Raw genomic sequence first — 25,655 nt, forward strand, 5'->3', positions numbered from 1 at the left:
TGGAAACAACAAACATTTAATTCTCAAATGTTTTGATGTTCTGTCTTCAGTACCAGAGGTGAACTACATACATTCTAAAACATTCAAATATTAAATGATTGTTAGCATCACACAGGTATCAAATGTTTGTTGTTTTTGTTATCAAACTATTATTTATGATAGTAGAATGAATCTGTTGCTAGTGTTCTAATTTAAATTATTTCAGAAGTGAAGTAAGAAACAAACATCATTATAACTGAAAGGTATTCCTATGTGATGGACAAAAGTTATGTAATTTCATATGGAATGTTGGATGAACATATTAAACAAACCATAAATAAAAACCATTGAAAATAAAGGGTTTTCTTTTAAGTTTTTAATATCACTAAGTTTTCTCACTATCACTTTGGAAGGAAACATAACAGAAAATAAATAGTATGAAAAACATGTAGTGGCAGTGAACTTCAGTAACTTTAAAGTGGTCATTTTCATCTATTTTTTTAAAAGCAGTTTGACTTCACAAGAACCTCTCCATAAGAGCTAATTTGTCTAATAATAATGAAACTATAAGGAAAAAAAAAGTTTAACCTTTAATAATTTTGAAAGTAAAATATTTTAAAATAAAACTTACGACTGGACAACTAACCAAGCATATACATCATACTGTGAAAAATGACTAAAAATTTTATGCTTAGTATATATGAAAAGGCCCTTGACCGATAGCATTTAGTAAAATGTTATCATACCTGTGACATTTGGTTTAGTTTTGTAGTGGTAAAGTACAAATTTACACAATGGGCTGTCTGTGCTCCACTCACCACCAAAGGTGATTTTTATTGTTATAAGCCTGCAGACTGGTCAGTGACCTACAAGGGTACTACCTGTTACAGTTCAAGCTATTAATATAATAAAAGGATGAACAGTTTTAAAGTTATTTCTTAGCATCTCTGTGATGAAATAAATTTAACGTTACAACATGTACACTATTATTAGAGTAATGCTGAAGAGTGATTGAGCATAAAGTATCAGCATACCATTATTTTCTTAGCACTTGTGCATAATGTTAAAATAACAAGTAAACAATACACAGTGCTAAAACCTAAAGAAATATTTGTAACACATTGAGTGAGTCTACATGTTTACCTGATGATTTATTTATTTATTATTCTAACAGAGAAAAGGTAGTGAAGTAAACTTTACAGAACATTCTGGATAGAACATATCGTGTTCTGAAAACATTGCATAAGGTCCCTAGATTCATGCAATGAGACACAGAAGGTCTCTTCCAACAGTTCATAAACCTTGAGGCCCTAAAGAAAGATTAAGTATACCAGCTGAGGTATAAGTTTCCTTCCATATATGAACATTTCCATCTAACATTTTACAATCTACACCAACATATAATATTATCTCTCTTTCCTAGGATAATTATTCACTGGCCACTAATATAATCACAACAATGTGAAAAGAAAACCCATTATGATTAACCCTAGTAGATCACTGTCCATGGTAATGACATGACCATCTCTCAGGAAATAATGAATGGTCAACACAGATCATGTAAGAAATACTTTTAAGATGATTTGTGTAAACCTTCTCAACATGTCAGGTATACAGTTTAGATAGATTAATTTCAAAGTCTACCATATCTGGAGTCTTCACTCTCTAGATATATGTTGTGTAACAGGTAAAATGGATTAATTTCAAAACTTACCATGTATGGAGTCTTCACTCTCTATATTTGTGTTGTGTATATGGTTTAAATAGACTAATCTCAAACATTACCATATCTGGAGTCTTCACTCTCTAGATATATGTTGTGTAACAGGTAAAATGGATTAATTTCAAAACTTACCATGTACAGAGTCTTCACTCTCTATATTTGTGTTGTGTATATGGTTTAAATAGACTAATCTCAAACATTACCATATCTGGAGTCATCACTCTATAGATGTATGTAGTGTATTAGGTTTAAGTATATTAATTTAGAAGGTTACTATGTATGGATTCTTGTCTTTCTAGATATAGGTTCTGCTTATGGTTGGAACAAATTAACTTCAAACTTTACCATGTCTCGAGTCTTCACTCTCCAGTTATATGTTGTGTATATGGTTTAAATAGATTTATTTCAAAGTTTACCATGTATATAGTCTTCACTCTATATATGAGATGTGTATATGGCTTAAATAGATTACTTTCAAAGTTTACAATGTCTGGAAACTTCACTTTCTATATATAGTGCATATGATTTATAGAAATTAATTTCAAAGTTTGCCATATCTGGCTTCACTTATTAAATATATGTTGTGTATATGATTTAAATAGATTACTTTCAAAGATTATCAAAACTGGAATCTTCACTCACTAGATATATGTTGTGTATCTCGTTTAAACACATTAATTTCAAGTTCACTATGTCTGGACTCTTCACTCTTTGATTATTTGTTGTGTATATGGTTTAAACATATTAATTGGAAAGATTACCATCTCTGAAGTCTTCACTCTCTAGATATAGGTTGTGTATCTCGTTTAAAGAGATTAATTTCAGTGTTAACCATATCCTGAGTCCTTACTCTCCAGATATATATTGAGTATCTGCTTCAAATGAATTAATTTCAAAGCTTATCATGTCTGGAGCCTTCACTCTCTGGATATATGTTGCATTTATGGTTTAAATAGATTAAATTGAAAGTTTACAATGTCTGGAGTCTTCACTCCTTACATATATGTTGTGCTTATGGTTTAAATAGATTAATTTCAAAGATTACCACAACTGGAGTCGTCGCTCTCTAGATATATGTTGTGCAACTCGTTTAAACATATTAATTTCATGTTTACCATGTCTTGAGTGTTCACATTCTGATTATATGTTGTGTATATGACTTAACTAAACTATTTCTCAAGATTACCATCTCTGGAATCTTCACTCTCTACATATTTGTGGTGTATATGGTTTAAGTAGATTAATTTGACACTTTACCATGTCTGGAGTCATCACTCTTTAGATACATATTGTGTATCTGGTTTAAAGTGATTAATTTCAGTGTTTATCATGTCTGGAGTCTTCACTCTTTAGATACATGTTGTGCCATGGTTGCAACAAATTAATTTCAAACTCTACTATGTCTGGAGACTTCACTCTCTACATATGTGTTTGTATAAGGTTTAAATAGATTAATTTCAAAGACTACCATCTCAGCAGTCTTCACTCTCTATACATTGGTTGTGTATACAGTTAAAATAGATTAATTTCAAAATTTATTTCGTCTGGTGTCTTCACTCTCTAGAAATATGTTGTATAAGTGGTTTAAAGAGATTAATTTCAAAGACTGCCATGTCTGGAATCTTCACTTTCTAGATATGATGTGTCGTGTACATGGTTTAAATGGATTTATTTTAAATTTACCATGTCTGGAGTCTTCACTCAATTATATGTTTTGTGTATATGATTTATAGAAATTAATTTGAAAGATCACCATGTCTGGAGTCATCACTCTTTAGATATGTGTTGTGTATCTGGTTCAAATTGAATAATTTCTGTGTTTACCATGACCAGAATCTTCACTGTCTAGATATATGTTGTGTATATGGTAAAAGTAGATTATTTCCAATGCTTACCATCTCTGGAGTCTTTACTCTCTAGATATATGTTGAATATCTTGTTTAAAGAGATTAATTTCAAAATTCAAAATGTCTGGAGTCTTTACTCTCTAGATATATGTTGTGTATATGGTTTAAATATATTAATTTCAAAGTTAAATATGTCTGCAACCTTCACTCTCCAGATGTATCTTGTGTATAGGGTTTAAAATGGTTAATTTCAAAATTTAACATGTTTGGAGTCTTCACTCTCTAGATGTATATTGTGTACCTCGTTTAAACAGATTAGTTTCAAACATTCTATTGTCTGGAGTCACCACTCTCTTCTTATATGTTGTGTGTTAATTTCAAAGTTTACCATGTCTGCAGTCTTCACTATTTGATTATATGCTGCGTATATGGTTAAAATAGATTTGTTTCAAAGTTTACGATGTCTGGAGACTTCAATCTCAACATATGTGTTGTGTATATTGTTTATAGAAATATTACCATGTTTGGAGTCTTCACTCTCTGTATATATTTTGTGAATACGTTTTAGTTAGAATCATTTTAAAGATTACAATGTTTGGAGTCTTCACTTCCTAGATATACGTTGCATATAGGGTTTATGAAAATTAATTTGAAAGATTACCATGTCTGGGGTGTTCACTCTCGAGATACATGATGAGTACACGATTTAAAAATATTAATTTCGAAATTTACTGTGTATAGAGTTTTCACTCTCTAGATATATGTTGTGTATATGGTTCAAATAAACTAATTTCAAAGTATACCATGTCTCAAATCTTCTCTTTAGATATATGTTGTGTATAAGATTTAAACATATTAATTTCAAAATTAACTATGTCTGGAGTCTTCACTCTTTGGTTATATAGTTTAAATAGATTTATTTCAAAGTTTTACACGTATAGAATGTTCATCTTTATATATTGGTTGTGTATATGGTTTGAATAGATTAATTTCAAAGTTTACAATGTTTGGAGTCTTCACTCTCTACATATGTGTTGGGTATATGTTTTAATTAGATTTATTTCAATGATTACCATCTTAACAGTCTTCAGTCTCTAGATATATGTTATGTATCTGATTTAAATAGATTAATATCAAAGTTTACCGTGTCTCGAGTCTTCACTCTCGAGGTTTGTGTTGTGTATACGATTTAAATAGACTAATTTCAAAGATTACCATATCTGGAGTATCCGCTCCATAGATATATGTTATGTGTACGGTTTAAATAGATTATTTTCAAAGTTTACCATGTACAGATTATTCAATCTCAAGATATGTGTTGTCTGTAGAAGTTAAGTAGATTAATTTCAAAGTTTACCATGTCTGAAATCTTCACTCTCTATGTTGTGTATACGGATTAAAACAAGTAATTTCAAAATTCACCATCTCTAGAGTCTTCACTCTTTGGTTATATGTTGTGCATATGGTTTGAATAGATTAATTTCAAATGTTATCATGTCTGGAGTCTTCACTCTCTAGATATGTGTTGTGTATAAGTTTACCATGTACAGATTATTCAATCTCAAGATATGTGTTGTCTGTAGAAGTTAAGTAGATTAATTTCAAAGTTTACCATGTCTGAAATCTTCACTCTCTATGTTGTGTATACGGATTAAAACAAGTAATTTCAAAATTCACCATCTCTAGAGTCTTCACTCTTTGGTTATATGTTGTGCATATGGTTTGAATAGATTAATTTCAAATGTTATCATGTCTGGAGTCTTCACTCTCTAGATATGTGTTGTGTATAAGATTGAAATAAATTGATTTCATGTCTGTACATGAAAATACGTTTACGTACTCTGTTTATCATGTCACAATGATATGTCTATCTGGCTTAATAGATTAATTTGAAAGTTTACTTAGATTGTATTGGGTATATAGTTTAAATAGACTAATTTCAGAGTGTACCATGTCTCCAGTTTTCACTCTGTAGATATATGCTGTGTATGCGGTTTAAATAGATTAATTTTAATTTTACAATGTATAGAGTATTCACTCTTTATACATTGGTTGTGTATATGTTTTAATTAGATTAATTTCAAAGATAACCATGTCTGGAGTCTTCACTCTCTGGGTATTTCTTGATCATATGGTTTAAATATGCTCAATTTCAATGTTTACCATCTATGGATTATAAAATATACAAAATATGTTATGTATCTGGTTCAAATAGATTAATTTCAAAATTTATCACGTCTGGAGTCTTCACTCTCCAGATATATCTTGTGTGAAGGGTTGAAATATATTAATTTCAAAGTTTACTACGTCTGGAGTCTTTACCCTGTAGGTATATATTAAGTATATGGTTTAAATAGATTAATTTCAAAGTTTGCCATGTATGGTTTATTCACTCTCTACATATGTGTTGATTATATGGTTTAAACAGATTAATTTCAAAGATGATAATGACTGGAGTATTCACTCTCTAGATGTGTGTTGTGAATGTAGTTGAAATAGTTTAATTTCAAAGCTCACCATGTCTTGAGTCTTCACTCTCTAGATACATGTTGTGTATATGTTTTATATAGATTAATTTCAAAGTTTACCATGTCTGAAATATGCAATATCTAGATATATGTTGTGTATGTGGATTAAAAAGAGTAATTTTAAAATTTACCATCTCTGGAGTCTTCACTCTCTGGTTATATGTTGCATATGTGGTTTAAATAGATTAATTTCAAACTTTACCTTGTCTGGAGTCTTCACTCTGTGGTTGTATGTTGTGTCTTTGGTTTAAATAGATTTATTTCAAAGTTTACCATGTATAGAGTCTTCACTCTCTATATATGGGTTATGTAAATGGTTTTAAAATATTAATTTCAAAGTTTACCATGTTATTCACTCTCTAAATATATGTTGTGTACACGGTTTAAAAAGATTAATTTCAAAATTTACTATGTATGGAATTCTCACTCTCTAGAATCTAGATATATATTTCGTATACAGTTTAAATAAATTAATTTCAAAGTTTATCATGTCTGGAGTGTTCACTCTGTAGATATATGTTGTGTATATGGTACAAAAAGATTAATTTCAAAGCTTACCATGTGTCAAGTCTTCTCTCTAAAGATATATGTTGTGCATATAGTCTAAACATATTAATTTCAAATGTTACCATGTCTGGAGTCTTCACTCTTTGGTTATATGGTTTAAATAGATTTATTTCAAAGTTTACGATATCTGGTGTCTCCACTCTGTAGATATATGTTGTGTATCTGGTTTAAATAGATTGATTTCAAAGTTTACCATGTCTCGAGTCTTCACTCTCAAGATTTGTGTTGTGTATATGGTTTTAAGAGACAAATTTCAAGGATAACCAAATCTGGAGTCTCCACTCTATAAATATATGTTGTGTGTATAGTTTAAGTAGATTAATTTCAAAGTTTACCATGTCTGGGAGTCTTCACTCTCTAGGTATATGTTGAGCATATACCTTCAATAGAGTAATTTCAAAGTAAACCATGTATGGATTATTCAGTTTCAAGATATGTGTTATGAAAATGGTTTAACTGGATTAATTTAAAAGTTTACCATGTCTCAAATCTTCACTCTCTAAATATATGTTGTGTATATAATTTAAAAATATTAATTTCAAAATTTACCATGTATGGAATTTTCTCTCTAGATAGATGTTGTGTATACGGTTCAAATAAATTAATTTCAAAGTTTACCATGTCTGGAGTCTTCACTCTCTCGATATATCTTGTGTATCTGGTTGAAATAGATTAATTTCAAAGATTATAATCAGTGATATATGTGTATATGATTTAAATATATCAAATTCAAAGTTTACCATGTCTGGAGCCTTCACTCTCAAGATATATGTTGTGTATACAGTTTATATAGACTAACTTCAAAGTTTACCTTACCTGGAGTTTTGACTCTCTAGATGTATCTTGTGTATACAGTTTAAAGAGATTAATTTCAAAGTTTACCATGTCTAGAGTCTTCACTTGTTTCTTTTTCATCTGGCTCAATATCCTCTGTTTAAAGAAACAGTAAGTAAATAACTGCTCTTCTCCTTATTGGTTTAAAATTAAGACAAGAATATTTTTTAAAAAAATTATGGTTCATTTTAGCAGAATCTGTAAATACATGTAAGCAAGACAGTTATACACATATCAGTACTGTACTTTGTAACATTAACTTATACTATAACTTCATCATATTGTAACATACATTATATAGATACTAGTGTAAACATAAATAATGCATTTCTACTTTAATTAACAACAGTGAACTCTCTAGTACCTATATGCATGCTTAACCTCATCTATGAGAAATAAATCTGGGGTCAAGTTAAACACTATGTACAGAGGAACAAAGTGGTAAATCATACATGGTGTGAAACATAAATTACAGAGAAACAATGTGGTAGATCATACATGGTGTAAAACACAATGTACAGAGGAACAATATGGTAGATCGTACGTGGTGTAAAGCACAGAGTACAGGGGAACAAGGTGGTAAATCATACATGGTGTGAAACAAATTACAGAGGAACAATGTGGTAGATCATACATGGTGTAAAACACAATGTACAGAGGAACAATGTGGTAGATCATACATGGTGTAAAACATAGATTACAGAGGAACAATGTGGTAGATCATACATGGTTTAAAACACAGTGTACAGAGGAACAATATGGTAGATCATATGTGGTGTAAAGCACAGAGTACAGGGGAACAAAGTGGTAAATCATACATGGTGTGAAACATAAATTACAGAGGAACAATGTGGTAGATCATACATGGTGTAAAACACAATGTACAGAGGAACAATATGGTAGATCATACATATTATAATACAAGTCACAAGTAACAATATGCACACACATATGGAGGAGGCTCAAGGGAATTCAACTGAACCCCTTATTTCTGTAAGGTAAAGAAATCACACATATATAGTTATAGTGCAGCTGTCTGTGATATTTAATGTTTTGTGCTCAGTCTACACATTTCTGATGAATCATTAGGGTGTTTGGGTTTGAATCAGTCATGTGCACCCAGAATTTGATTGCATTAATTTGTTTTTCATGTTAATTGTGCTTACCACAATATGTTTTGTCTTTCAATCTCAGAAATGAGGTTCCCCCACCCTCTTTCAAACATTTTCCATATGAGCCTGATATGGTACATACTATGGATGAAATATATCAATCCATTTTTGGAGAATAAGTCTGTAAGACTTTTAGACAATATCCAGTGTGGAATTCAACTTTTTTTAAATATGGTTTCTAATAACTATTAAACATATTCCACATATAAAATTTAAATAAAAAAAGTTCCCATAAAACAAAATATATAGTTAATTAGAGGTGTTACCAGCTTGTGTTATTTAGTCTAAATATACAGTTAATTAAAGGTGTTACCAGCTTGGATTATCCAGTTTAAATATACAGTTAATTAAAGGTGTTACCAGCTTGTGTTAACCAGTCTAAATATACAGTTAATTAGAGGTGTTACCAGCTTGCGTTATCCAGTCTAAATATATAGTTAATTAGATATGTTACCAGCTTGCATTATCCAGTTTAAATATACAGTTAATTAGAGGTGTTACCAGCTTGCGTTATCCAGTCTAAATAGCCCCTAAGATCTTCTTCAATCTGTTGTTTTTCTCGAAGTTTATGGAAATCACCTCTAGCTTTTGCTTTTTCTCTTTCTTTGGAAAATTCCCTAAAACGTAAAATAAATAAATCTTAATTGAAAAAGAGTATTAGAGTATGGTTTGAGCAACTATCATTCATATCAGATTATAGAAATGTTTTTTTATTACTAACCTTTTACACTTGGTCTGTAGTGTTTCTACAAATGTGAATAATTTTACTTTGTTTTTTTGTAAAATACATTAATTAATATTGAACGCAACCTTATACAAGTTGAATGTCCTCTAAGTTTACACTAAGTTAAAAACCCATTAACATGGTCAATAACCACTACATGATAATTCCATACCTGATGATCACAAATACAATTATTTTTTTTCTTAATGAAATATTTCAAAACGTCATCTACGTTGAATAAATAGTTTAACCAAAGTTATGTAATACGATGGTTGTAATTTATTCATTTAAAAAAGGGATACAGGAAACATGAAACAGTAAAATAATAAATATTAGCTAAAAACATCAATTTCTTGTATCTTATAAATCATATTTACTTAAGGCTGATGTACTGTCCCAATACATGACTTCATGCTCTTCCTGAAGAGGACAGTAACAGTGTATAAAATAATTCAGGTGTAAACCAGTCTACTACAAATTATGTAAACATAAAAGAGGTTCATGTTTAAATTTTCCTTATTTATTTATTTGTGGTTTTATGCCAGTTTCCAAGAATAATGTTTCAATAAGATAGTGCCAATAATTTATTTTTTATATTTTTACATACACTTAATACAGTGGTTTGATCTAAGTAACTGCATTACACTCACCCACTAAGCACACCTAACACTAGGTTGAGGACAAAAAAAGATCCTATGATGATTAAACTGATAAAATAAATCCATGGCCACTCGTTTCCCATGGAATCGTTGATCTGAAAGTTGACAATATGAAAACAGCTGTATCAAAACAGTTTTCACAAAAAGTGCACAAGTTCTATTTATTTTCAAATAACTACGTTTGTAAAAGTTAAATTACAAATATTTTCTTTTATATTAAGTCCCCTTTAAATAAAACTGGAGTCTTGTTTCATATGAAAATCATAGTTATAATTATTTCTTGTGATAAGAGAGTTCAGAGAAGAACAGAAAACAGAAAATATGTTATTTATACAAATAACTTAAAATATAATTAGGAGTATAAACTTTCAATAAGTATATCTATGTTTAAACATAAGCTAATTATTTCTTAAAAGTTACAGTTTTTGCAATAAGATATATTTTTAAAACAGGTGCAACGTTTCGATCATCACTGGTACAATCGTTCTTGTGTACTTAAGAATGCTTGCACGAGTGATCAAAATGTTGTGCCTGTTTTACAAATATATCTTATTTACTGTAAAAGCTATAACATGTTAAAAATATATAATTATATTATCAGCAAATAAACTCAGAACAAAACTATTAAAAACTAGATACAGCTGAAATACAAAATAAAAAAAACTAATGCAAGAGAAAACTGTCTGCTCCTTCAAGGTAAAAGCCACCCACACATTAAAATTATCAATTATTACAGCAACCAACATATACTTTTCTTCCACTTATATCAATAAAGACTTTAAGTTAACAATATATAATATGTCAATGTTATTCCAGAATTATGGTTCTGTTTCTTAATAGAGAAGTGAATCTGTCAAAGAAAAAAAGAACTGGTATTCAAAAGTTATGTTTACTATTATGACCTTATTTCTCTGCCTTTCACAATACTCCTTAGAAGTTGTTTGACCAAGTGAATCAACTGACAAGTCACCACAAGTTCCTCTTGATCGAGAAAAAACATTAATAGTTCTTTAATATAATTTACAACTTGTAAGTTTTCCTTATTGGATAGACTATTCAGTTTTAATTTTCTGAAGGCTTACTAAATTCTAGATTTCAGTATTAAAATGGAAATCATAAACTGTAGTTAATTTCACATCACAAGACTTAATATACATTCACAAAAGATGTTTCAGTAAATCTGTCAAACACCATTAACTGTTGTTGTTTTTCATGTTATGTTGCTGTTAGTTTTTTTTTTTTTTAGTGGAAAGCTGTATAAACATACAATAGGCTATCTGTGTTCTTTTTCACGACAAGGAATCAGACTCCTGAATTTAGGGTTGTAAATCTGTAAACCTATCACTGGGGCACTGTTAAATTGTAATTAACAAATACTAAAATCATGTTCAATTTTTGTTTTTATCCTACATATATGTACTCATTCTCACAGAGATGACTGACCACCAAATGACCAATAATGTATCTTCAAGTGGCACTCAAGATAACAAACTCCCTTATTACAAAATTTGTTTCAATGTTAAGATGTATTTTACTCACAGTTTTTTACTTCAACTATGGACAAGCAGAAAATGCTGACTGCAAAAGAAGAAGAAATCAAATAACAAAAAACAATAATTCAAATATTCAACACTGGAGCTGATAAATACGTGAAAGAAAGAAGTCATTTCAAATGGGTCCATCTACAAATAGACTTGTCATCACAATATAGAACAAGAGATGTCAACGGAACACATGCCAGGAATACTAATTATGGTTATTTTATTGCAAATCTGTAAAATGGGCTACCTGAACTTTGTCCACAACAGAAAATTAAACCCTAGACTTCAGTACTGTACGTCTGTAAACTTACAACTTACTCAACAGTGAAAAATGATTGAGAAAAGTGGAATCTGACAGCCATAAAAATAAACATTTCTTTTGATTTAAAAAAAATATATACTTAGTAAATAAAACATACTTTGCATTTACAAGAATTTTTAATTAGAATTCATACTTATTGCAACCAAAGTGAGAAAATGTTTTGCTACATGAAGAAATTATGTTAATATCTGTTTATTCATTTCAACTGAAAACAGACTCAAAATAATTCACCTAAAACAATATAGAATTAAAATATTCAAATTGCTAGAAAATATCTTCCAGAAATACTGTGATGGTGTTTGTGCATAACAGAATTCTCGTAACTGGCAGTGCATGTGAACAACAGATTTGGGTTCCACACAACATGAAATAACCTGCATGTTTTAATGAACGGTCACAATTTCAGTATTGTCTGTTGACAAAATCTTGAATCTCCCCTTTTATAAAATCTGGTGAGATGGAATAAAACTTGAGTTTTTATACAAGTCTATACTTTAATGCATATTTTTAGCTTTAAAATATCTAAAACCATTTCTAGAGATTCTACAGTGAAATAATATGTATCAAAAAAACAAAGAAAAACTATAATTTCAGTTTTAGCCCAGTCTATACATCATTGCATGCTGTTAGCTTTGATTTTTATATATATACACACACCGTTTCTTAGAGATCATGCAGTAAAATGTGAAAAAAAAAATTCATGAGGTTATACCTTGATGTCAAAAGCCAGTCAAAAAGTCAATAAAGCAGAGTTAAATGAAGTAGCCTGATCTACGAGGCAAATGAAAGATGTTAATAATATTCAACAGCAAGTAGAAAACTAAAGTATTGGTCAGCTACTGATATATATATATATATATATATATATGTGGTCAGCTATCGAAATACGTGTATATAAGGTGGTAAGCTACATATATATGTTTATATCAGGTGCTCAGTTACTGTCACATATGTGTATAAGGCATTCAGCTATTGATATAAAAAATAGAGAAAAAAACACATATACAGTGGTCAATGAATTACTGAACCATTTTGTTAATTGAATAAAATATGAATTGTGTACATAAACAATACTGATTTATGTTATAATGGGGTTAACATCTTAGACCTGTCCATGGCCAGTTAGCACACCTGCACTTTGGTACTGTCTGTGGCTCAGAGGATAACCAGCTGATAAATGAGCTCTGTTCACATATGTGCTAGCATCTCCAAGGTAAGCGATGCAACTACATGGCAAATACAGGGGTGGAGTTCCAAGGGTAGAAACCACACTCTTTTCAATTAAAAATGCCCTCAATAAGCAGCATCTATATTTCTGTATTTTCTATACACATGTGCTCTTTCATGGGCTGAACCCTGTGCTTCAAAAAATTCTATATCTGTGCTTGAATTGTGTTGGTTATTTGAACATTCAACATTGCTATACCTAGTATCTTCCTTTTACACACAACATCCTTCACATATAAAACAATGGAAAAACTTCAGTCATCACTCTCCAACAAGCCAAAAACCACACCAGCTTATGAGGTCTAGTACCTATTAAGAAGGTAGTTCAGACACCTTGTATATACCCACCATCAGCATACAGCTAAGTTAAGGGTTAGGAGTCACCTGAAAGTGAATGAATTATTTGTTATGTGGCATGAAAAAAGGACACAACCGGTGACTGTTTTATAAAATAACTACAGATATATTTTTTGTCCACATTCTTCTTAAATTTCTTCTTTTCAGATCAAACCGTAATGGACAAATTTAAGAAAAATATGGAAAACAACACCTGTAGCTAACTACATCTTTTCTATGACAACTAAATAAGTAAATATGGTATATATAGATAGAACACTAAGGAAATGCTTACTTATGAAAAAAGCATGACTATATAAATTAATGTATTAAATTTTGCTACAAAGAGACATTAAAGAATTCAAAAGAAACAACATACATCATATAGAACACTTGTCCAACCCTCATTGGTCACACATTGAAATACTGTTAGCATGGCAAGACCAAAATTATCAAAGTTTGTTATCCCAGAGTTGGGTCCATCCCAGTATTCTCTACATGTTAAATTTTTCAAAACATCACAATGATAGCCAACTGACCCATCTGAACAGGGGTGTGGGTTTTGAAATGCAATATTTCCTGCAATGAAAGGAAAACTGTCTAATGAATTGAACATTTTTGTCATTGTACCAGAAATTCTAGAAACTACAGAAAAAAGATAATTAGTTTCAAAAATGTATAACAGAATAAATAAGAATAACATGCAGGTAGACCAACACTGTAGCATTTGAATTGATTTAAATGTTAAGTTTGTTTGAAGTAAAATAAATTTGATTTACTAAAATTTAATTTCTTTTTTCCAGGTTTAATCAATGTGATATGTTTTGTATGATTATAATATCAAACTATTACAAACTATGAGCCACAGTTTTTGACTAATGGTTTGTACCTTAAAATATAATTTAAAATGTTTTAACCTAAACTACAGCAGTCTTTGGGGAATACTTTTCAGTTAAGTTCTTAATAAATCATTCAAAAGCAAATACTAAATTCAATTATCTTCATATTTAAATCAAATAAAAAGTCATAAATCTTTTCTAATACTTCAGGAAGGGTATATTAACTCTTGTATGTGTACCAAACATAATGATATTTTACTGACTAAATACCTTTTATTAAATAAACCACCAAAATAATAAAAGTATTATAGAAAACAACGTAAATTCTACATAATGTTTTAAAGAATTTGTTGTTAAGAAAAACTGAAGATGATAAAAATTCTCAAGTTACTTGAAAAGCACTGTATGGTAGAGTAAGTTATTATTAATGTAATCAGCACAGACCACTTAACCAGAAATTTTAGATTACAATTAAACAAATGTTTAAATAACTTTAAAACTGATTTAAGCCACTCTTCAGATTTATATATATGAAATAACATATGTAATGCATACAAGCTTATTTAATAAATCACATTTATGAGCTTTTTACACTGTTTCATGCAATAAAAACCATGATTAAATAAAGTGCATGAAAATTAAGTAAGTACTACATGAATAGCATTAAAACAAACAAAGTTTATAATTGTAATTCTTACTAAAGCCTGAATTAATTTTAATATCACATGTGCTGCATGCATAGTGTAAATTATAAATGATATTTTGCATATGTTTAGATTTCTCATATTCCATTTACAAATCTCAGAAACAAAAACAGAAAGAGTTAAATGCAGTTTCTGGAACTATTATGTTTGAGTCAGTTTCTACCTGTTGCTAAATCAAAGCAAGTTTTATGCATCTTTCCTGAGAAGAGTTCAAGGCCTATGATGGCATAGATGATGATCACAAAAATCACAAGGAGGGCAATATGTAATAAAGGCACCATGGCTCGCAGAATAGAGTTCAACACAACCTGCAAACCTACAAAGAAGCATTTATTAATCATAAGACATCAGTATTAGGCCTACTATATTTTTTAATACAACACTTTTTATTTAGTTTCCATAGGTTTTTTTTAAAAAAGAGTGTACAACAGTATTCCAACCACACTATATCTGCCATATCTACTGAAGATGATGTGTCTTGTTTGATACGGAGCTCTTCTGGTCAGCCAGGACACTACAAACACACTAGTGTTTGTAACACTATATATAAATAAGCCACCTCTTAGGACAAAAATTATTACATTGTGAATACCATCATATGAGCATTTATTATGTAGAATATAAAACTCCAAGTTATAAAATAAATTTAATACAATAAGAAGAGAATTACAGAATATTTAAGAGAACACAGCAGCCTGTTATTCCTAAGTACTATTTTTCTTCCATAAATAAATTTAAACACAATTTTATAAAGACAAAACAGCAAAGTATAAGATGCACTTCATAACATTTTCCATAACATTAAAGGATTAGAAAGAATCTTTTGATATTTTGTTTACACACAAAGTAACATTTACTTATCACAAAAATACCAAGCATAACTGTTTGTTAACTTTTACAACCAGATTTATTCCAAGAGTTTTAAAATATTCAATGTATAAAAAGAACACTAGCTATTATAGAGTTGTATTACAGCCTTTTTATAAATGTATTGTCAGTATAGAGAAAAAGATTTTAAACTACTTCTGTTCAGTTTTCAGGAGTTTTTTCTCAATGAAATCAAAAGTTTTAGCAGTAAAATTAGAGGCAATAGAACCTTTACTCGCCAGATAATAACAAAAACTTTTATTTCAGCCAACATTTCTCCATTGCAGCTTCTTCAGGACTAGCAGTATGAGAACTGATGTTCCACAACAGACAAAATAATCAATCTTTTAATAATTTAGGATATGTTAAATACAGAAAAAGAAATTAAAGCTTGGCAAAATGGAGCATTTTATGTATATTTGAAATATATATTGATAAAATCTAGTATATAGTGTTTTAAATACTTATTGACTCAAAAATATGCTATTTGATTTATAAAGATGAATGATAAATTATCCTGAATAAATGCTAATTTGAAAGAATTTCTGAATGTTGTTTACTAGTTCAAGGATGAAAGAAGAACACCAGTTAAGTTATTTAGAGTGTTACAAAATTAACAGTGAATAAAGAACCTTGAGTACTTACTAGGGACTCCAGACACTAATCTAAGTGGCCGTAAAACTCGGAATGCTCTTAAGGCTTTCACATCAAATCCCTCTTTCATGAGGGTTGATAATGCTGTGCTAATCATGCTACAGTTGAGAGAAAAGTAAACTAGTTCTGTGTATCAAGTGTATAGGAATATAACTTTTTATTTTAAATAATTTTAATGTCATAAAAAAGCACCATCAAACACAAAAATCATCTCTGTATATCACTCAGTTTTTAAATTAACTTATACATCATATTATTCCACAAACTTGGACCCCTGATGTCTGAATAAAAACATTATTATCAAATGTGAAATTTTAAAGTGTAGTATATTTTATTACAATAAACAAAAAAATACGTTGTAGAAAACCTTAAAAGCTGTAATAACCATTGACTTCACTTAGCTAAAGAAGATATAGCCATTAACACTGTTGTACTCACCCTATAACAACAATAACAAAATCTAGTACATTCCATGCATTACGAAGGTAGGCACCAGGATGAAACAAAAAACCATAAGCTATAATCTTCATGATGCACTCAATGGTGAAGATCACAAGAAAAAGGTATTCTACTTTTTCCTAGAAAATAACCAAAAAATTTATAATTCAGACAGTAAATTTTTAAACCACTTAGATAAATGTATCTGGAAGTAAAAAAAAAAAAATCATGGTTATACTAGAACGGATGATGTACCTAAGAAAAAATAACAAAGCATTTTTGTACACAACAAACAACCATTATATTAAAAAAATTTGCTGTGGGAAAAACACAGTTACAGTCACATGAAGTCTGGAAAACGAATTGGTGACAATGAATAAAAATCAAATCTATTAACAAGTTATTGTTTCTTTAACTTTTATATCTTATTATGATCAAATATATAGCTGTTCTAAAACAGCACCTCAACTTCACAGTTTTTATATGTTCAAAAGATACATTCTTAAGCAAACAAAAATGTCCTTTCAAAGAAAAAAGTTTATAAAACATTTCAGTTTCAAATATTTTATCTCATTTCAATCTGTTTGACAAATGAGTGATCATTTTCAAATTAAAATCAATGACATGTCTCTACTTTAACACATCTGCATAAATTTAAGCTTAATTTTTAAAAAATAAATGTTCATACAAAATAACCACATGCATAATAAACTACAGCAAAATTTATGCTGATTTAGCCATTTTCTGAAACTGAATTCACTAATACACTGTCATGTTCCAATAAGTGATTAAATTACAGGTTTCCCTAGTTTATAACTAAGGAACCAATGTGAACTGTTTTGTACAACAGTTATGGATGAATATAATTCTTGAAAACGAGTAAAATAAATGATAATCTACCAAAAAATATGTCTGATCTATAGAGTAAGAAACAGGGTGGTGCTTAATACAGTAATAAAGTTGTCTGTCTGTCTGTTTTGAATTTCTCACAAAGCTACTCGAGGGCTATCTGTGCTAGCCGTCCCTAATTTTGCAGTGTAAGACTAGAGGGAAAGCAGCTAGTCATCACCACCCACCGCCAACTCTTGGGCTATTCTTCTACCAACGAATAGTGGGATTGATCGTAACATTGTAACGCCCCCACGGCTGAAAGGGCGAGCATGTTTGGTGCGACCAGGATTCGAATCCGCGACCCTCGGATTACGAGTCGAACGTCTTAACACACTTGGCCATGCTGGGCCAATAAAGTTGTATAATTGTCACTAATTGTATAAATCGGCTTATCTAAATGTGAAAACTTCTAGATAAGCTTAAAATACCTAAGGCTGTATTAAATCACAAAAAACACCTGCATATATATAACATTATATATTATACAGCGCATAATGATTCACGTATTTCTTTAAAGAAAAGTATGTGAAAATTACAATACCATTTTGTTACCTTTTTACTGATAGAAAAAGATTCATATTAACAATTAGGTGTATATATATATAAACAAAAAAATTCAAAATTCAGGCATGCATGTTTGTTAATTTTAATACCAGTTGCAACCAGTCATAGTGAGCAAGCTACATGGCTTGGGCTTCCTTAACAAATAATATCAAAAATAAAGACAGATTTTATATAAAGTTTATATACAATATTATAATAATTAATATGAATAATTTATTATAAACTCTATCTTACATTTCACGCTCCCAGTTTATTAAATTAAAAACTCCAAAGTCTACTTAAATATATCACTACGGCCTATACTACAGGCCTAAGTTAATTTGTAAAACGCTAGAAGCCAATTGGTAAGCACACAGTCTACAGGTAGCTCTACCTAGTGATTTATGATTTATTTATATATATAATAAACAGCACTGCAAACACCGGTCTCCAAAACATAATAACAAAGTCAATTTTAAAGTAGTGTTTCACTGAAATATAATATTGAAAAAATGAACTTTTGAACACTAGTTTCAGGTCTACAGAAACGAGATGGTGGGCATTTACACTGTTCAGATTGTGGCTGTTGTATACAAAAATATTTTTATATATGCAAATAAGGTGATATATATCACCTAATAGAGTTATTTTAACATGTTTGACATTCTAATAATAAGGAAATTCTTGTACGTTATGATTCTATTTGAATATTCTAAATTTATATAGCATTATGTCTGAAAAAAGGGGAACTTACTGCTGAAGAAAAGTATAAAAAATAGTATTTATTACATGCCAATTTCACAGATTTGAGTAAACGAAATAATTTTAAATAGAAAAACATATTCATACAGTAACATGGGAGGTAATAAAATATCTAAGTAATACAGATTTATAAGTTGTTGAAATACAGAAGTCATGGGTTAAGAAACCTATATGTTGGCGTAAAGTTGAATTATATAAGAGAAGAATTCAGACTACTTGTAAAGTGTGTAATTCTTTTTTAATAAGATTAATTTAATTTCATCCAGGAGTATCTTTAGCATCGCAGCAAATGTATTTGTTGATATCTATGTACATGCTACAGCCATGCTTTATTTCCTTTGGTTTCCCGATGAGACAACAGTAAGTTTAAAGAATAAATCGCTAAAATTCAGAGTTAGATTCCCCATGGTGGACACGGCAGGTAGCCCAGTGTGGCTTTGCCCTAAACAAATATACAAAATTTCCGTGGATCCACTAAATAAAATGCTACACCAAACTTTTCTTTCTCAAACGAAACTGTTTGTTAACCAAAAAATTACACAATAGGCTATCTGTGCTGTCCTACCACGAGTACTGAAAAACGGATTTTTAGCATTGTTACGCCACTGGGGGACTAAAAAAAAAGGTGATAGAAAATTCTTTTGGCCAAAATGAATAGGCTTATGTAGGAAATAATAATAAATATAAACATATTTAAAATGCATTGAAAAATAATAGTAACAAAAAAAAAGAACAGGAAAAGTGCAAAAATACATTGATCATTCAGGTTGACTTGTTATTTAATATTCACGCTACTAACACCATTTTATCTCATTATTCTCACTGTTTCTCGGCCTATAACTTCCGTATATAAAGTAAAATCTTGTATTGTAAAGATATTTTATATGTCATAAAAATGTGTTTCTGACCTCAGAACTGTGAATTTGGTTTAATGATAGACGATGAGAAAAGTTTGGCATTTAGTTTATGTTTTTAATACTTTCTTTCACTAGTATATTCCTTTTTTTTCAGAACTAATATTGTAAACAGTCAACATATTCAAATATAATCATTATTTGCATGAAATACCCTTATAGCAAGTGGTCAAGATGCTAATTGGTTTTCATAATAATATCATTTTACTATGCAAAATTTGATCCCTTTTTATGCATTTCAATGAGACACTACTTGAATACTGACTTCTTATAATACAGATACAGCCTTTTAACTATTGTTTTTCTACTTTTTCTATTGTTTTTTAACGAACTAAATGTTACTGCTTTAACAAAACATTTTACTAATCACGTTTGAAATGAATGGAAAGAAAAAAACATTTTAATGATTCAGACATTTGCTCATTAGTGAACTATCAACTGTTTTATTGTTGGGTCACGTACCTGTCACATCGTTCACGTGTTTCTTTTCTTTCTTTTTCAGATAACTTAATGACGAAAATTTCATCATAATCTTATTCTTATTGTAAAACAAAGTTGCTGGTGAATCTGGATAGGATTTTGGAACAATGAAGATTTCAACAAAAGCATTTTTAGTTTTGTCTTCTTCTTGGTATGTGAAAATACGTTATTCATGGAAAATTCTACTTTTCAATTTTTTCTTAAACTACACTAGTAATTAAGTACTATGTCATAACCGTATTTTTCATTATTAGTTTGAATTTCATCTTTATCAGTGCAACACATTATTTGTGAACTATTTTAAGCAAAAGCTAACCAGGTGAATGTTTAAACTGGATAAAGTTTTTAGTACACACACGCCATACAGTATAATAAAATAAATACGTGTACGTGCCTGAAGAGGGCGCGTCCTAGATAAGTATATACTTTCACCTTAAAATCAAAACATTTGTAGAATAATAAAAGAATATAAACCGATTGCCTTTCTTCTCTTAATTAATATATTTGATAAAGATACCAGTAAAACTCTCTTTGTTAACCTGAAGATAACCTAAGAAGGTCGAAACGTTGTTCTCTGCTTTATTAGTGAAAGTGTTAATACCCATTTCAGTCCCGAGATACAAATATATCAGTGAACGTTTTGTTTACAGTAAAGCACAAATCTACGCGATGGATAATCTGTGCATTTTTAGCATTATAAGCCTTCTGACCTACCGCTGTGTCCTTATAGCGTACAATAAAAGCAAGAAAGCCGATGAACCGTACAAGATATTTTGTTACGAGAAAAATAAGCTATTCACTGATTTGATGCTGGTAGTGGGTAAAATAGTGCAGAAATAAATAAAAAGTCATGAAACTTTTGGAGGAAAATAAAGAATGACTTTTAAGTCTGTCCTTATAATGAATAATAAAATTGTTTATCCTGCATAGATAGTTCACTTTTAAAAACTCCTGGAAAAAACGTATGTTAAAAATTTGTCGACTCTCAAGTAAATTCGGGCAGCTACTTCTGAAGACCCGAATATGAAAATTTCAAAAAAGCTAAACCAAAGTTTGGTTTGTTTGGAATTTTGCGGAAAGCTATACGAGGGCTATTTGCTCTAGGCGTCCCTAATTCAGCAGTGTAAGACTAGCCAACACTTGAGCTGCTCTTTTATCAATCAGTAGTGGGGTTGACTATCACATTATAACGCCCCCACGGCTGAAAGGGCAAGCAAGTTTGGTGCGACGGGGATTTGAACCCGCGACCATCAGATTACAAGTCGAGTACCTTAACCACCTGGCCATGCCGGGCTCCCTAAGCCAGCCTATTTATTTCGATTGATTTTTATATATCCTTGCCAATTTCATGTAGGTCCATAGACTCAGACCCGAGAGGCCCCAATACATTTTATTTGATTTTGAAGTAATAGCCCAAGTTTGAAGGCTTCCGGAACCTAAATATAGACTATGGTATTAAATAGCTCTTTCTACTTTCAAGTACATCGATTTAGACAAAACTGAGAACCTCCATAATCCCATGAACCCCCATATTTGTGGTTCCACTCGAGACTTTCTACATTTAATTAAATCGGTAAAAAACTGGCCAAAATTGAAAACGTTCATAATCTCTTGAGCCCCTTATTCTTGGAGTTCCCTCGAGAGTTTTTGGAAAAGTTTTCTCTTTATTTGTTTGAAATTAAGCAAAAATCTATGCAGTAGCCTGTGCTCTTCTCAACGCGGGTATCGACACCCGGTTTCTAGCGGTGTGTGTCCGTAGGCATACCGCTGTGCCACTGGGGACTTACGAAAAGTTTCTCCTTTTCATTATTTTATTTTAGGGGTTTAGAACCTACATGCACAATTTCAAGTCCATTTGTTTAACAAGTTTAAGTACAAAATCCAAGCAAACACAATGCATACATACACACGCATGTGCGAATTACTTCACAGATATTTTAAACTTTATTATTAAGATCTCATTTATTAGCTTTAAAATTAATTTCTAAAAAAAGGGTGGGGGTGCAATGTCAAAACATAACCTATACTGATGTAGCCTTGAGGAACTAAACCGTTTAAAATATTTTATAATCACAACAAATCAGTTGCCCCAGTCGTTTAAAGGTTTTCACCAAATATGCCGATAAAGGTAATCAAAACTTGTGTTGTTTGCTTCTTTTTTTATATTTTAGATATTTTATAACTCAGAAACTTGAAATGAGGAAAGCAATCTTAGTATTTGAATATTATAGCTTTCTAATGTGATGTTTTTATTTTTCATACCTAAAACCTAGAATAGCCTGAATATTATTTACGTATACTGTATATGATGTTTAATGTTTTTCATTCTTATTATAAGTTTTTATAAAAAACAGTTTAACACCCAGACTGAGTTTCATCACGACGATTTCACTTTACGATGATTATGTATAAACTCCAGCGAAAACAAACGATTGCGATATGTTAAGCCTATAACAGCTTGGTTGGCTAGCACACGAAGTTGGTGAGCAAAAACATGTTACTCAGTCTGGGTGTTAAACTTTTTTATAAAAACTTATCTGGTAAAAAAAGAAGGAATCCAATCTTCTTATATATAAGTAAAAAAAGAAATACCACTAATACAGACTTATCGTCATATAAGTGAAACAGCAGTTTCAATGGTTTAAAAGTATATTAAGTACAATAAGTTTTTCATGACTTTTTATTATAATACCACTAAAAAACAACAACTACAACTTCAGTCTTTTATAATCAGCTTTCAAAATAATTGAAAAAATATTCATTAACCCCAAATATTCTCGCTTCCAAGTAATAGACAGTTTATTAGGATTTTTAACAATCGAGATTATACTAAAATTTCCTAAGCCATAAAGTCAATCTATTTGTCAATCGTCGAGAGAAATTAAGAAAAGCAACTCGAAAGAAATTATAAAGAACGTTTGTCGTAGACGTCGTTTGCCTTAGAAACATATTTATGTCTCTCCCTTACAGATATCACATTAATAGATAATATATTACAGAAACTACACGTCTTTATGATCTTGGTACAGTATCAAACGCTTTTTGGTGCAGTATAGAGTTGCTCGTAGCTTATAAATGGTCAGAATGCATCACAAATAACCTTTAGTGACCAAGTCACAAAGTTCACACAATCTATCATATTCCTTTCATATTGCCTTTTTTATGTTAAAATTAGTGTTACTACCCTTTGTCATTTGGTGATATCAGAACAGCCTGGTTACGACATTTGCTGAGGCTGGTCTTTTTATCGGCTTAATGGAGCAAGTCTGTTGTTAAGTACGAAAACGAAATGATATGGAGTAAAAAAAAAGTCTCGGACTAGATTAGCTGTGATTAACCAGAAACTCTGGGAGGGCGCTTTAAATCGTATCCAGAGGGAGAACTTTTACGACATCTCCCACTATTAGAATGAACCTTCGAACAAGAAAGTGAAAACTTTATCTTCTTCTGGGTTGAGAAAATATTTTACGTAGAGGAGCGAACAACGTGAACCTGACGATGATCGAAGGAGGTCTAAACGTTGTTCGCTCCTCTACGTAAAAAATATTTTCTCAACCCAAACGAGCCGTTTTTACATATATATTTTTCTCTACAAGTGGGTTTTCTCGACATCACTGATTTATCTTCTTCTATAACACAAGAGAAACAATGAATATTTCCGTTCTTTTTTTCTTTTTCTTTAGTAAGTGAAACGTGCTGGAAATGATAACGAAGAAAATAGAAAGTAATTCAACTTGTTGCTAAGTTCAACTATTAGAGTTAGGATGTAAAAAAACACAAAAACTACGGATAATTTCTTTCTTTAGGGGTTTAGTACAAGTTAATAAGGTTGCAAAAATATATATTATACATTCGAGGTTAAAACGTCTTATTGTCTATAACGATTAATAGCCAGTAAAATGATTTAGAAATTCTAGCATTGAAAACTGGATCATTCTTAGGTACAGCTCTAATTATATTAGGGCACTTCTTGCAGAAAGTGAAATAATTTTTTTAACTTTAATAACTGTAAATATGTATGTATTTTATTGTATTCTTATTTTCAATTTTAACAATAATCATTAAAAATATTAATTTTGATTCCTAGCTCTGTTTTAAAAGAGCAAAAGATTAGATCAAAGTTTCTGTCCGATTTTATATTAATTGTGTTCTATCGGCTTTGTGCCTCTTCTTCCAATGATTTTAATGTATAAATTGTATTACTTTTTGTGTCTGTTGCTGTGATTTGAAAGATCAAATACTATATATTTTAGGAAATAAGAGTACAAAAAATTGGTTTAAATAATTAATAAATTTAAGGTATTAACTATGAGGTTTCTAATTTGAATCTTTATCTTTAATATATCTTATAAATAGCTATAATTATATCGAATGTAAATGGAACTGTTATTCTAAGTTGAATATTTATTGTGATATATTTACATGTATCTACATGTATATTGAATACAAATAAAATTATTATTCCAATTCGAGTCTTTATAATAACATATCTTTTTAATGACCACATGTATATTGTACATTGTTATAACAATATGTACTTACCAGATAATGGTTTATTTTGTTGGAGTCGCTGTTAGGATATGGAGTGTAGACAGCTAACGCAACACAGTTGGCGAAGATGGTCAACAGGATAAGGTATTCGAACGGTGTAAACACAGTTAAGAAATTCTATACCAAAGTGGAACTTCAAGTAACTGCATAAATATTTGAACCAAACTACACATCAATCAATTGCTGTTTACTAAATAGAATATATATTTCTGAAATGTTAAATTAACTTTGAACATACAGCTAACAACTTTTTTTTTCCAATTAACATAAGATACCTTCTCATGTCCGTGAAGCCTAAGCGGTTAGAAATAACAAAATTATTTACGTTGCCTGAACTTTCAACTGAATTTTTATTTTTTGCTAATAGTTATCTTTTAGATGTATTTATAAAAACATATATTCATTACAAAAATTCAGTATATTATAACAAAATGATTACATAAACGTTTTTAGCATATTAGGATTAATAACAACAATACAAAGAAACAACCTGTTTTCAAAAATTGGTTAAAGGGCACTCAACTCGCAATTTGGGAGTCAAGGACTGAAAATC

General features: G+C 30.2%; 1 protein-coding gene across 4 annotated transcripts in view; it reads right to left on the bottom strand.

The window, feature by feature from the left end:
* Positions 1-25,209, bottom strand: part of LOC143225331 (muscle calcium channel subunit alpha-1-like) — a 100,243-nt gene extending 75,034 nt beyond the window's left edge. For all 4 annotated transcript variants that reach the window (XM_076454533.1, XM_076454534.1, XM_076454535.1 and 1 more), the window contains exons 1-8: positions 25,094-25,209; positions 16,962-17,101; positions 16,515-16,621; positions 15,166-15,318; positions 13,839-14,038; positions 10,025-10,128; positions 9,152-9,267; positions 7,527-7,574 (exon numbers count right to left, since the gene is read on the bottom strand). In XM_076454533.1, the coding sequence (XP_076310648.1) occupies positions 7,527-7,574; positions 9,152-9,267; positions 10,025-10,128; positions 13,839-14,038; positions 15,166-15,318; positions 16,515-16,621; positions 16,962-17,053 (820 nt within the window). In that variant the 5' untranslated portion in view covers positions 17,054-17,101; positions 25,094-25,209. The remainder of the gene's footprint in view (positions 1-7,526; positions 7,575-9,151; positions 9,268-10,024; positions 10,129-13,838; positions 14,039-15,165; positions 15,319-16,514; positions 16,622-16,961; positions 17,102-25,093) is intronic.
* Between the last annotated feature and the right edge of the window lie 446 nt (positions 25,210-25,655).

The sequence above is a fragment of the Tachypleus tridentatus genome, chromosome 9 (assembly GCF_004210375.1).
Source record: "Tachypleus tridentatus isolate NWPU-2018 chromosome 9, ASM421037v1, whole genome shotgun sequence".
Lineage (NCBI taxonomy): Eukaryota > Metazoa > Arthropoda > Merostomata > Xiphosura > Limulidae > Tachypleus > Tachypleus tridentatus.